This window comes from Lontra canadensis, unplaced genomic scaffold (assembly GCF_010015895.1).
Source record: "Lontra canadensis isolate GAN:19392208 unplaced genomic scaffold, GSC_riverotter_1.0 scaffold22, whole genome shotgun sequence".
Classification (NCBI taxonomy): Eukaryota; Metazoa; Chordata; class Mammalia; order Carnivora; family Mustelidae; genus Lontra; species Lontra canadensis.
Window position 1 is genome coordinate 15,211,392 of NW_022631016.1, and position 15,421 is coordinate 15,226,812.

The 15,421-nt window shown below is 34.3% G+C and overlaps 1 protein-coding gene across 4 annotated transcripts in view; it reads right to left on the reverse strand.

Moving 5' to 3' along the window:
* Positions 1-15,421, reverse strand: part of CDH18 (cadherin 18) — a 970,896-nt gene that overhangs the window by 90,178 nt on the left and 865,297 nt on the right. For all 4 annotated transcript variants that reach the window (XM_032861903.1, XM_032861902.1, XM_032861905.1 and 1 more), the window contains one exon: positions 4,913-5,100. In XM_032861903.1, coding sequence (XP_032717794.1) covers positions 4,913-5,100 — 188 coding nt within the window. The remainder of the gene's footprint in view (positions 1-4,912; positions 5,101-15,421) is intronic.

Genomic DNA, 15,421 nt, shown 5'->3' on the forward strand with positions numbered 1-15,421 from the left:
CCCAAAACTTTACAATCCAAAGGCCAGAATAATCTGATTCTTATTTTATCAGCCAATGCAAAGGTATACTAAATAAAAATTCAATAAACAGTATCCACTAAACAACCAAAAATGTGGTTATTTGGAAAAGATCTAGTATGGTTATAATTGAACATATTTCATATTTTTTCCCCTTAGCATTAACTTAAACTTTACAAAAATACTGTAACCTTTTATGTTTATCTATGATCTATTTCAAATCATTTGTAAAATAAAATGATAGCAATCTTATTACACACTGAATAGTATGAAGCTTAAAAAATACAAAGTTTTCAGTTGCAAAATATTTTACAAGCATTGGTTGCAGACATGCACTTATAGCATATGTAGATATACATCCATGGTAATTATCAGTGCATTCACAGTGAATTAATTAGAATAAGGTCTTCCTACTTTATGAGATTTAGCAGAGTTAAGAGGGATCTAGAATTGTTACATTTTCCATAGCGAGAAGTTAGTGAAATGCCTACACTGATATGTAAAATAGAAAAGATAATCCAGAGAGAGATATCTGTGACTGATATATACCAGCAAATATTGAACTATAAAGACAATATTAAACTTTAACTTTGAAAAAAAATCTTTTAGAGAAGAAGGAAAGAGAAGTAGATTACCAAAAACATGAGTGACAACATGCATATACGATATAATATACACAGAGTACTTTTTTTGCATTCTTATAGGGAATTGGATAACATTAAATAAAGGACACAATAATAACTACATGGAGTGGTCTGAAAAGTGTAACTAAAACTTGGTGCAAATAGAAGAGAAAATGAAAACAAGGAGAAAAGTAGAAATTGAGGTATTATTGTAATTTTTTGGCAGACAAAATTTAGATCACAACTTTCACCTTATTTTATTCATGTTTTTAGTAATCACCTTGTTAAAGTGCTTAAATAAGAAAACAGCAGGGGTGCCTGGGTGGGTCAGTGGATTAAAACCTCTGCTTTCAGCTCAGTCATGATCCCAGGGTCCTGGGATTGAGCCCCGCACCAGGCTCTCTGCTCAGCAGGGAGCCTGCTTCCCCCCCCCCACTCTCTGCCTGCCTCTCTGCCTATTTATGACCTCTTCCTGTCAAATAAATAAATAAAACCTTAAAAAAAAAAAAGAAAGAAAACAGCAGATTCAAAGACCTGAAATTATGCCACAGATCTTTCAATGGCAGGACCAAAATTTGTATTTCCTTTGACAGTAGAGATCATATTTTCCACCACTCTTCATTGACTTGAAGACCAAGTTTAAATATGTTCGCTTAAGATAATAGACACTGTCTACGTATTTAAATATGTCTGAAGAAAGAAAATGATATTACAGATGGTATTTGGTGAAAGTCAGGAGGGTCAATAGGGTTGGATCCATCCTTGAATTAAAAAAGAAATTGGATGGGGCGCCTGGGTGGCTCAGTGGGTTAAGCCGCTGCCTTCGGCTCAGGTCATGATCTCAGGGTCCTGGGATCGAGTCCCGCATCGGGCTCTCTGCTCAGCGGGGAGCCTGCTTCCCTCTCTCTCTCTCTGCCTGCCTCTCTGTCTACTTGTTATCTCTCTCTGTCAAATAAATAAAAAAAAAAGAAAAAAGAAAAAAAGAAATTGGAACAAGCGCTATAAAGAGTGCAAGCTGATATGGAGTCCACAGGAAGAGAGCCTGCGAGAGGCTGCTAAGAAGCCTGTATCCCTAGCTACAGGGTTTCTGCCAGAGGAGAGTGCATCAACTTGCATTCGCCTTTTTCTTTTCCCCTTTCCAACCCAGTCAGGCTCCATTAAACAATGAATGAAAGTTATCAAAGTGTATTTACAACCTACCACACCATGGACCGGTGAATTCAACTTGGCAATTTTCTGATAAAGGAATGATATGGACAGGAATGGGCAGAGGCTCCTGCAAGCAGATTTAGAAAGCAGTGCTGATTTCGATCTTTGGGAAGATTAGCCGTTCTGCCTTGCTGGCTAAGGTGAGCTGCCTTAGAGGATTAAATAAGGGACAGATTTTAAAGGACAGTTTGATCTATTTCCTGCCATCTGAATGAGTATCTTTTTTATTTTATTTTGTTTTATTTTATTTTATTTTATTATTATTATTTTTTTTAAGATTTTACTTATTTGAGATAGAGTGAGAGGGAGAGCAAGAGAGAAAGCAAGAGCTGGGGAGGGGAGAAGGCAGAGGCAGAGGAATAGCAGACTCCCCACTTAGCAGGGAGCCCGAGGTAGGGTTTGATCCCAGAACCCTGGGACCATGACCTGAGCCAAAGGCAGAGGTTTTATCGACTGAGCCACCCAGGCGCCCCTGAATGAGTACCCCTGAATAAATTACATAGTTTATTTCTCAAATTGCAAATATTTACAGCATACAATATATAGCAATAAAGTAACTCAGATTAATAATCTTAATCTAAAGGATTCGAAAATTAGATGAATACAAGCATGAATGTATCTTGGAAGTGCAGACTACATTAAAAAAATGGTGGCTCAGTAGGTTAAGCCTCTGCCTTCGGCTCAAGTCATGATCTCAGGGCCCTGGAATCAAGCCTCGCATTGGGCTCTCTGCTCAGCAGGGAGCCTGCTTCCCCCTCTCTCTCTGCCTGACTTTCTGTCCACTTGTGATCTCAATCTCTCTCTCTCAAATAAATAAATAAAATATTTTTAAAAATTCATGGAAAAATAGTGAAGGAAAATTTGAACTCATTAATTGTGGAGATTATTTTGAATACATTCTCACTACCATTTACACAATTGAAACAAATTTCATCTTGAAAATAACTATTGTATGTTAATTAGATGTAGGTGCATGCATATGCACACAAACCATTTTACCTTTGTTTTTCACAAACACCGTCAAATTAATTGAGACCATGTAGGGTGGTAAAATTCCCATTATTCTTAATTCCATGATATATATGGGGATGCATTTCAGATCCTTTATGTAATTAAACCATCCATCACCCTCACTTTTTGCAAACATGTTGTAACTTTCCACTTTACAAAGACCATAGTGCTCAATAGGCAAGAACTGCTCCCCTCCCCCACCTTCTGCACACCAGCTGTACCATTGCAAGCTTATCAGCAACAATTTACTTTTCACTTCTGTTGGATTTTCTCAAGAAAGGAGGCGTATCATCATAGGTTGTTTCTTTCTACCTGTGATCAAGATTCTATACAGGGTCATCTTTACCCCAGTCCATCTTTTTAAATCAATTATCCTCTCGTTAGTATGCTCAGCTTCTTGTCTCTATTGACTTTTACTCATCTGCGTAGAAACACACATTCAGTCTCTCAATTTACAACTATAATCCTCATTTTATCAAATTCTCACTTGTTTGGTTGTTCGTTTTTTAAAGTTTTTTTTAAGATTGTATTTATTTATTTGATGGAGAGAGAGAGAGTGCATTAGTAGGGGGCAAGGCAAAAGGATAGGGACAAGAAGACTCCCCACTGAGCGGGGAGCCCAAGTGGGGCTCAATCCCAGGAACCTGAGATGACCTGAGCCAAAGTCAGATGCTTAACTAAGTGAGCCTCCCAGATGCCCCTCTCATTTATTTGTTTTACAGGACTTCTTATTACAATCTCAGGAAAGAAAGATTAAAATGATAAAGTATTTTTTAAAAGATTTTATTTATTTGACAGAGAGATATCACAAGTAGGCAGAGAGGCAGGCAGGGGGAGAGGGGGAAACCGGCTCCCTGTTGAGCAGAGAGCTCAATGCAGGGCTCTATCTCAGGACCCTGAGATCATGACTTGAGCCTAAGGCAGAGGCTTAACCCACTGAGCCACCCAGGCACCCCAATGATAAAGTATTTCAAGTGAAGACATCAATATTTTACATAGATTAGAGATGACTACTGTTCTATATTTAATCACTCTAAAATCTACTTTGCAGGTCCCTTTTGTAGCAACTGAAAACAAATTAATCCTTAATTTTAATCAATATAAGTGATATTCATTAGAAGAATAAAATTGTATACAGTTCAAATAGAAAAATATATACAAAACACACAAAAATTATGTAGATAGCTAAATGATAGGTTGATAGATAAATAGGTAGATAGAAGGATGGGTAGATAGATACAGGTAGATGATGGATTCACTTCAATGTCTATGGTAGTACATCAGGATACAATTTCTCAGCCTGTGTTTTGAAAAAATTCTACAGCAGAATCATTGAGAGTATTTGTTAAAAAGACCAATTCCTCAGCTCCACTTCAGTGTTTCTGAATAAAAATATATGAAGGTAAAGCCCAGAGATATGAATGTTTCTAGATTTCTAAGCTGAAATAATTCAATATTTAAGATACACTGCATTAGGAGTTATATTTAAATTCTTTGCTAATTTTCTGTGTTCCACTTCACTTTTTCAAGGACATAAACACATTGTACTCTAAAATCAAAAAGATGATAGATAGATTTAGTCCACTGACAAATTCTTAGCAATAAAAGAGTCAGGAGGAGGTTAATGGTTCTACTAGATCTGTCTTGATGAATCCATTACTGTCAAACAAAACCCTCTCCCAGTGAGTGTTAGCTAACATGACAGAGATTTTTACATTGGTTAGAAAAGTCTCTTAATGTTACTTGGATTAGTACAACATAGAATAATAGAACTGGCAAGCATGATAAAGCTGTTATCTGAAAACAAGATGGCAGACACATTCACAGCATATTCCAAAATAGATCTTCCCACTATTAAAAAATATATATTTTTTTTCCTAAGAGTGGCTCCAAAGAGGCAGACACGGTCATAATTAAAATGTAATTACATGTTAAAGAGGAAATATTTAACGTTTTTAATGACCTGACAATATGGATAATTGACACCAATGTGGATCATTCATGGAAAAATGGGTGAATTACCTAAATCAGAGAAAGTATGTTCTTTTTACCTTCTTTAAAGAAAGGATCCCTTCTCTGGTCTCTTTGTCAGTGGAGATGGAGAATATCCCAATACCATCACCGTTAATGATAGAATAGGTCATGTCAGCATTTGAACCAGTGTCTGCATCATTTGCTTTGATTTTCCCAACAGCTGAACCAACTTGAGCTGACTCAGGAACATATAGCTGATAGTGCTCTGAAAAATATTTCATAATCAAATCACTTGATGGTAATACAGTTCACAAAAAATATTTGACAAGAAAAAGACATGAATATGGTTAGACCTCATATTCAAACAAACGTATTAAGTAATATATAAAATGGATATGCTTTCAGATTTTAAATATTAGTAAATTCTGTAGTAATGGAATACTAGATTTACATAAACTTTAAAATATATGTAAAATAACCTAAATAAGAAGAATTTGCAGATATCTTAATATAAAATATTTTATTAGCTCTACATCCCTAGGCAACAGAACAAAAGACAAGGGAGATCAAATTTGCATTCTTATGTTGAGCAAATACTAAATTAGTCAAGTTCTAGTGTAATCCCCAATGCATTTCTCCACAGCATGTGAAATTAAAATATAAGAGTTTGAAAACCTGAAATTCAGAACCTGAAATTCAAAGTAAAAACAAAGAAAATAATATAGCATACCTATAAATGTGATTATTATTCTGATCAATAGCTTAATTTAGTGAAATGTATAAGCCATGACAAAGAGAGATAGTAAATTTATTTATGTATTTAATTACCATGTACTCTAGGTCAGCTTCTGGAAAGAATTTGGAGTGGTTTTATAATAAAATCTTAAATAAAACAAAATTATTAAAATTAATAGAAATAATGACTAAGTTAAAGAATGAAAAAAATATAACTACATAGGATGATATAGTATTTGTGATTGAATTAATTTTTACCCTATATATATTAAAACACTATTGATTATGTAAATCTCATGATCTGATATGCAAAAATATATTTTCAATATGTTTTGATATTAAATGTTTACATTGAGCAATTTAAAATTTTTCAGGCTGTCCTGATACTAAATTTCTTCAGAGAGAGCTCATAGAACTTTCCTTATAGAAACTTATGAATTAGATATTAAGAAGCATAAATGGTTATGTCGTTACCAACTTTTTTATTGACAAATTAGAAATATATCTATTGAAACAACTTATTTGCTTTAGCAAATCTAAGTATCAATGTAAATAGCAGAAACCTTGAATTACAATGCAGTTGTGTAAGAGTTTCAACCAAGACTAAAAGAATGGTGATTTAACATCATACATGGATATAATTAGGCTATACAGATAGGTGAATGTAGAGCTTGTATGAAAATAATTTCCCTAACCCAATATTTTGTTAGCTATGGTATGATAATATTTTTTTAAGTTAATATATCTGGTAAATGTGTGGAGTCCTCTCATTTACTTCTAAAGATACAATTGTATGTTTTAAAGTGCTACATGGGGATACTAGGGATTGATTTATATATCTGTGTTTATTCATTATTCAACAAAGAGTTTTCCCAGTTCTCCTCTATAAACATGTGAGATGCTACCTGACATTTTTTTAGTTCAACAATCCTCACCAACTTAACATTTCCTGGGTAGACTGCCCTCTTCTGTGAAACACATGATCCCTTAACCTTAATCATGTGTTTTTATCAGGATTTGTCAATTGACACCTCTTGATATATTTAATTAACCTGTGAAGAGCATAAGGTCCCAATTTTACAGGACCCTACCTTTCTGCTCTCAGTTGATTTGTGAAAGGGTAGGCACTTGATTCACGATGATCCAAAGAGAGTACATTCCCCAAAATGTTGGTACTGGAACTAGGAAAGAACTTTGATCTCTCTTTGTTGGCAAAGCTATGAAATGTTGGAAGGGACTTTGATGAGGTCATGTTTCCAATATTCATGTTAAAGTACCTAATCTCAGGGCACAAATTCAGTAACAGAAAGAAGCCATGATTTTCAGGATCTTTGTAAATATCATAATGTTCCTAGGAAGTTATGCATAAAATAGGACACTGTTCTGTTAAAAAAAAAAAAAAGGAAAAAATAAATTAGACTGTATCTCTTATTTTCCAGCCCCTGAGGTAGAAAGGCTAGGATGTCAAGATCCTGGTTGCTGAGTAAGGTCTCTAAGTTACAGCTTAACTTTCCACAGTTCTAAAGGCTTCCAAAGGACCCTCAGCTAATTAAAACTGAGGTGATACACTTGCAAGCAAACGAAGTCTTAGTTCAGAGAAATAAGTAAGCAAGTCACAAAATTATTACGATGGTAGTGTTACAAAGCAGGTTGTTTTTACAAAGACAGTTACAAAAAACTGTCTAAGTTGGTCATAAAAGATCATATCCTAGATAATATATAGATCACATCATATAAGAGGAAGCATCTCCTTGGAAGACAATCATGTTCAGGGAAAGAGCTGATACTTATTGATACATTCTAGGAATTGCAAGTATAGTAACTCTTCCACATTCACCATGCTCCATTAGACAAATCAGAATATATTAAAATTAATATTTAAACACTTATACACTCTCCATATAATTGAGAATATGTGAACTGTAAACTGTATTCAAAATGTCTCCTAATGACTAACAAAAATAGCTGATAGATAAGATTTATTCATAAATCAAAAGAAGTTTAGGGTATTTCTTTTTAATTTCTAAGGCCTGAATAAATAGCCAAGTACCTAAAAAATGCTATAAATTCCAGGAGAATAAATATGATGAGGCTCTTTAAGAAAATATATATTGTATATATATATAGTATATAGTTTATATATTTTTTATATTTACATATTTTTATATATATTTACCAAAATTTAAAAAAAATGTATAGAAGAACGGTACATCAACATCATAAAGGCTATAACAGTAAGTTCATAGCTTAACATCATATTCATTGATGAAAAATTAAAAATCTTCCTTCTCAGATCTGGATAAAAGCAAGAATACCGAATATTTCTGCTTCTAGCCAACACAGTACTAGAAGTTTTAGCCAGAGAAGTTAGAAAGAAAAAAAAAATAAATAAGAGGAATCCAATTAGAGAGGAAGAAGTAATATTTCTGTTACCAGATGACAAGATCTTATAGGTAGAAAGCCCAAAGACTAACACACACACACACACACACACACACACACACACAACATACACACATTACTATTAGAATGAGCAAATTCAGTAAAGTTGCAGGATACAAAATCAAAACACAAAAATCAGCTGTCTCTGTATATTAACAACAAACCATCCAAAAAGGAAATTCAGAAAACAGTCCAATTTGCAATACCATTAAAAGTAATAACATACTTAAAAAGAAATTTAACCAATGAGGTGAAATGACTATGTACTAGAAAATACAAAACATTGATGAAAGAAATTAAAGGAGATATGAATAAATGGAAAGACATCTTGTGTTTAAACATTGGAAGACTTAATACTGTTAAAGGGTCCATATTACCTAAAGCAATCTACAGATCGGTGCCATGCCATTCTAATCAAAATTCCATATACGTTTTTCATGGAAATAGAAAAACAAAACAAAACAAAACATCCTCAGAATACAGAAAATATAGAACTACAAAATACGGAGAATGAAGAAATTGAGAAAAAAAAGAAAGCTGAGAACCAACAATCCATAAACAATTAGATATTTTCATTTTTGAATAATAATAATTACATCTGAACCTTCATTTACCTGTTATTTATCAGAATTGGCATTCTTTACCAACTTGAAAGACACTTGGGAGAAACTTTAAAGGGTATGATTCAAAATGTAAATCTTTGACTAGCAGCCTGAAGCTTTGCCATTTCTATCCATGATGTGGCTCAGTTGCATAGGAGTCAGTTTACTATTTAGGAAAAAAATGCACTTTTATCTAAATAAGATTAACAAAGGCCATAATTCCTAGAATCTTGGAATACATGGTGAATGACCTTTTGCCTTTCATATTATTTTTACTCTGTAATTACTCCCTCTGGGGGGGAAAAAAAAATACCCATCTTGGATAATTTATAGCACAGCCTAATCAGCACTTCTACAGTTGCCAAAATATCCCTTAGAGTACTCTGCTCAAGTTCACAAAAAGGTTATATGCTGTGTAACATTATACATTTCCAAGAGGATGAAAAAGGATTTAAAAACCTCACTGCACTTTCATCCAGGCATATAGGCATATACACATATATGCTCACACACAGTGTGGGATTATATATACTAACACATGTTGTATGAAGGCGTATCTCCGTTCCATTTATGTATTAGTGGGAGACAGAAAGAGAGACAGGGAAAGAAAGATCATGTGTTCAAGTCTCAGAAACAAATTATATAATTGGATATGTAACAACATGCACAAATTTAAACCAAATTTAAACTTAATTTTTAATTCTCTTTATTGAAATTAAGGACCGAGTTTTTCCAAAGCTCCCTCTTTTCTCTTACAGCATTTGTGAAAGAAAATTTATCATATAGCTAGATAGATAGATTATGTTTTATATTATATATATATATACACATATATATATATTAGCTACAATGTACTTACACATTTTAAAATTTTCATGTTAGATGTAATTGTAGATCTAGTTGATATAATGAAGGGGTTGATTTTAACAATACCTGTCATAGATTATGTACCAAAAAACCCAGGTCATTCTGTATTTGTTTTTAAAACACAGTAATTTATTTTTCAAATTCTTTAGTAAATAAAGCAGTCATTGTATTGTTTTACATGTAGCTCTGCTTTTATAAAATATAATTATATCTAATAATTGTATAGCCCTAGTATACTCACCTTGGTTTTATTTACACAAGCTACAACAGGACAGCTTTGGTTGCTTTAATAGTCATCAAGTATGAAGGATATTCTATCTGAATTGTGTAGCAATAAAGAATCTCTGAAAAAAAAATGCTTCCTGGTAAAACAAATTTTTTTTTGTTGAAGACTGAGGTAATTAATGACTTGATGTAAAATTGTGTGATATACAAAAATGTCCCTAAACCAACCAATGTATCCACATTTGCACTATTATATTCTGTGAGGAGATGGGAAGATAGTTCTGCAGAAGAGAAACTTCAATCAGCCCCTGACTAATGTTATTAGGTGAGCTCTTCTTTTACTCCTAACTTTAATAATTATTTTGGTCTCTATAATAAATATCACCAAGATGTATTTAATTCTGGATGGTGTTTTAATATTAAAACATGTTGAGATATTTTAATCTGAGTCCTGAATATATATATTTTTTTTTAGTCATGAAAGTTTTCTTTCAAAACATTTTTTTAAGCTGCCTTTGAAGTGATATTTTTGTTTTACAGTTTTCCTTCCCTGTCCTCTCCCACATGTTTTTTTATTGCATAGAGATTTTACTTTTTCCCTACTTTTATTATTTTTATATCAGTTTTTAATATCATTGGTTCTTTTCATATTTATTGCTTCTAACACTGATCTTAATTAAGCATTTTCAGTTTTCTAGAGCTCTTAATTTATTTCTTGTATCTCCTTTTATACATTATCATGGAGTCTATTTTTGTTTTTAATTATTTCAACTGTATTGAAATTATTTGTTTTTGTTCTATTAAAAATGATAACTAGTTCTAAAAAGAAAGTTGAGTGTTTATAGTTGGTTTATTCCCAGATTTCTGTAAGGATGATCTTTTCTTTTATTGTAATAGTTTCATATGTTACTAACTTTTCTGATTCTGATGCAAAGTCTCATAAATTATATGCATAATTATTATAACTATTATCTTTTAAAGATTTTGTTTATTTTAGAGAAAGAGAGAGAGAGCATGCAAATGAAGACAGGGGTAAGGGGAGGCAGAGGCAAAGAATCTCAAGCAGACTCCCAAGGTGAGCACAAAGCCACAAACAGGGCTTGATCTCATGACCCTGAGATCATGACCTGAACCAAAACATAGAGTTGAACGCTTAACTGACTAAGCCACTTGGTAGCTCCTATAACTATTATGTTTTTAAAACACCATATGACTTGTCATTTCCTGAGGTTTATACCTTTTGTTTTAAATAATATTTATGTAGTAATATTGATCATTTTATGTTTAATGTATTGTTTCTTTAATCTTTCCCCCTTCTAATGCCATGAAATAATCTTGTATTTTCTTTTAAAGCATAAACAGCATATAATCTTTAACCAATTTGTAAAACTTCAGGATGTCAATTTATCTATGGTCACATTGATGGTTAATGGTACCAGTGTCTCCCATTTTCTAATATATTGTGGAAATATACCAGGCCCCAGGATATATATGTGTGTGCTTCCTAAGTACTCTGTGAAATCCACTCTATCTATTTGTCAAATGGATGTTGATAACTGCTTTTCTCTGCCCCATTCCAATTTTTTTTCTTTAAAAGTTCATCCTTATTTATGAATTTGCAGTCACCCATTTGAAATTTGGGGTCAGCCTAGGTTTTGTCAGATTGTTCTGTACATGTTACTTACCTCATGCTGGCATAGTTTCAGGTACTGGGAATACAGAAAAAAAAAAACAGACAAAAGTCCTCATTCTTACCAAGTGTACATTCTCATGAAGGAGAGAGAAAATGAGCAAAATACATGATAAAAAATAGATATACTAGATGACACAGTGATAATCCTAAAAATAACAGATGTAGCATGTTTATTAACTGTTTATGTGTTGATTAATCACCAAAATATCTCAGTAGCTTACAACAGCAAATATTTAATTCCACCTTGTTTTATGTGAAAACTATGAGCAGATGAGAAAAAAAAAGTATTTGTTTACTAATTTGTTTTCTCTTTTCTTTATCTGCCCAGAAAAACTAGTCTCTATGTTTTGTCTTTATCACATCTTTGGCGATCTGAAATCCTATTTAGGCAACTACTTTATAAATTTTCTAGGATTTTCAACAGACTTGTTCAAGATTTAAATTGTAAATGAAGTCCTCTTTGACTAGTTAGGCTTGTTTATTTGGTATGTTGTGTTCTGGTATAAGGTCATCCCTTGATAGTATGATTATTGAAGTGTTATATAACTGAATTTCCTTGTAAATGCATTATAGTGAACTCATCAAATTTTTAATGATGTCCATTTTTAAGTCTTTTGTCATAGTTACTATTCTGATGCTCTTGTGAAATGTATTTCATCTTCAAGGAGATTCATGAGTAGGACTTTGTTTTTTAAATTTATTTATTTATTATTTTTTTTATTTTAGAGAGAGTGTGCATGAATAGGGAAAGGGACAGAAGGAGAGAATCTTAAGCAGGAATCCTTGCTGAGCATGAAGCCCAATGCAGGGTTTGATCTCAAGACCCTGAGATCATGACCTGAGCTGAAATCAAGAGTCAGAAGCTGAACCAACTGAGCCTCCCAAGCAACACAGATTCATGAAAAGTACTTTTAACAAATACAGGTATTTGATATCTTTAAAATCCTAAAACTAAACTGGGTAGGAATTTCCAGAACGTGCATTCAAATGGAATAAATTTCGTTACATGGGACTAAATGAATTGAGGAAAATGATTGTAGTCTTTGTGACTCTTGTTGGTTCTCTAGTATTTGCTCTTCCAAATTAAGGAAATTTTCTCCTAAAATATCTATGCTTTACAGAAATGCAGTAAAGTATTTAATTATGGATTAATTGACGCCATTAACTTTTCTCTCTACCTGAACCCTCTGAAATTCAAAGTCTCAGGGAGTATTTCTTCTTTCACGGTAGTCATAGTCATTTGCATAAATTCAATAAAAATCTCCTCCTCATAACGGAAGCCAATTGGAAACACTGGTTGTTTTATTTTATTTATTTATTTATTTGAGAGAGAGAGAGAGAGAAAAAGAGAGAGAGAGCACATGAGAGGAGAGAGGTCAGCAGGAGAAGCAGACTCCCTGCTGAGCAGGGAGCTTGATGTGGGACTCAATCCCAGGACTCCAGGATCGTGACCTGAGCCAAAGTCAGTCACCTAACCAAGTGAGCCACCCAGGTACCCCAAAACACTGGTTGTTTTAAAAAGACTTTGACTGGGATGCCATATTTGAGGGAGACATGCATAGACTCAGATATGACCAGATAGATAGATTTAAGGAACTAAAGTTGAATTTATGGAGCCATAAAGCCCCACTGGAAATGTTGGCCTGTTTCCTTGCTTACAGAGTTCCAAGTAGCCTTGCCAGTTAAGTAAAGAATGTTGCTTTTTGGCAGGTGCAGGAACCTCAGGATATTTGGGGACCTGAAGAAGAGGAATTTACCCAAGCTACAGATATTGAAGGCATGTCTGATGATAAGTATTTGACTTGGCTTCTGGCCTAGAGAGGATACTAAAAGTTCCATTGAGAATCCTTATAAAAAGCTCTAACAATCTTTTTCAAAGATTTTATTTATTTATTTGACAGACAGAGATCACAAGTAGGCAGAGAGGCAGGCAGAGAGAGAGAGGAGGAAGCAGGCTCCCTGCAGAGCAGAGAGCCCGATGCGGGGCTCGATCCCAGGATCCTGGGATCATGATCTGAGCCGACGGCAGAGGCTTTAACCCACTGAGCCACCCAGGCACCCCACAAAGCAGATTTTAAAAGATCTATATGGTCAATCACTATTCTTGCTGGGCTTATGTAAATAATTAGCAAATTTTGTTAAAATTGGACTTGTTTTATAAAGAATTATCCTGATTTAGCTATCTCTGGAAATGAGGGTAGTTATAGAGAGAAAAATTATGTCTCAGTAACACACCTTTGTGAATCTTAAATTCTCTTTCTAATTGTCTTTGAATGCTGTTTGCCTAAACTAGATAACTTGAGGTAAACTTCAGAGAAATTGCCACAACAGCTCTTGTAAAGATAATCTTCATAATATTCATGCTTATTATTCTGTGGGGATGATAACAGGATCCCATGGGCATATGATTACTTGAATAGCAGGAAAATGGGATGGATTCCCCCCAACAATTGTATAACTCAGCTATCACTGACCAATTTTGTATAGTTGGGGTGACAACATTTTTCCTTAAAAGCTGGAGTATACCCCCACTTCATGGGGTTAACTATGGAATTATGAAAATAATGAATCACTTTCCTCATGACTGGATTGGATATTGCACTTAGGGATGCCCATATCCAGTCTTCTCATATTTGCCAGTGATTCCTCATAATGAGAATAGTGTTAAGGCTAGATATCACGTAAAGAGGGCTTCATGATGGTTTTATCTCTTAGCCTTGTTTTGGGGGGGGGTTCCCAGGAGCTGCCTCTATTGATAGAAAATTGCAAATAGAGGATTTATCCAAGCATATAGTGACCATCTTTAACTAAGCTTGACATGCACAAATTCAAAAGGTGGCCCTCTAAAACTGAATGGTGCCTTGATATCCTAACTACAGCTCAAGGAGGAACCTATGCTTTATTAAAACAGAGTGTTTGTTTATACTCCAGATACCACAAAAATGTGACAGGGTTACTAAAAGACACAAATACTCAAAGTGGCACTTAAACCATCCCTCTCTTTCCTTTAATGATTAAGCTCCTGTACCAGAGGAGCGTTTTTGTCAACTACCAAAGTACTCTTATTTGGGCTTTTTCTTTTTCCTCTTTTTTTTTTTTTTTTTTTAAAGATTTATTTATCTGAGAGAGAGAGGGAGAGCGAGCAGAAGAGAGAGAGCAAGCATGAGAGAGAACGAGCATGAGAAGAGGGAGAGGCAGAGGGAGAGAGAAAAGCATACCCTGCTGGGCAGAGGGCCCAATATGGGGCTTAATCCCCAGATCCCAGGATCATGACCTGAGCTGAAAGTAGAAGCTTAACCAACTGAGCCACCCAGGTGCCCCTCTTTTTGTTATTCTAATCTTGTTTTGCTCTTTTCTCCCATGTCTCTTTACCTGGTGCTAAGATTCCTTCAATGCCATGATTTTAAACTGACACATGATCCTTTCTACGTAGGGAGATTCATACATGTAGTCTACTTTGGATTTAGCTGCCTCTGCCTTTTGTAACTTCTGTATGTAACTCTCCAACTGACCTATGTTGACCCATAGATAGAGACATCACTACACCCCTCATTCAGCAGGAAGAAATTACAGAAGATAACATCCCACCCTCAGCAACCTTGAAGATTTAAGGGTCAGATTTCTTCATGGGGGAATGATGTGGAGAACAAAGGCAAAAGAAATGTAGAAAAAAATTAAATTTCCTTATAAAAAGCAGCCCATTGACAGATACTTGAGGCAGGCAGTGACCTTCCTCAGGGAACTCAACTGCCTTCATGTTAATACTTTGCTAGAGGCAAAAGCAACCTTAGCTTGACATTAACCTGATCTCCAGGATCCTGTAAGTCTTCCTTAACATATCAGAATCCCTTTGGAAATTTCCTTTATTGCTACTCCTGCAAGATACATGTTAGTGATCATTCTCCAAACATATGGCCTGCTGATATACATCTGAATGTCTAATGACTAAAGTTTTACTAGATAGTAGTAAATGACTTCATCTTAACAGCAGCTAGCCCTGCAAGGTCCTGGAAGCCTTGCTT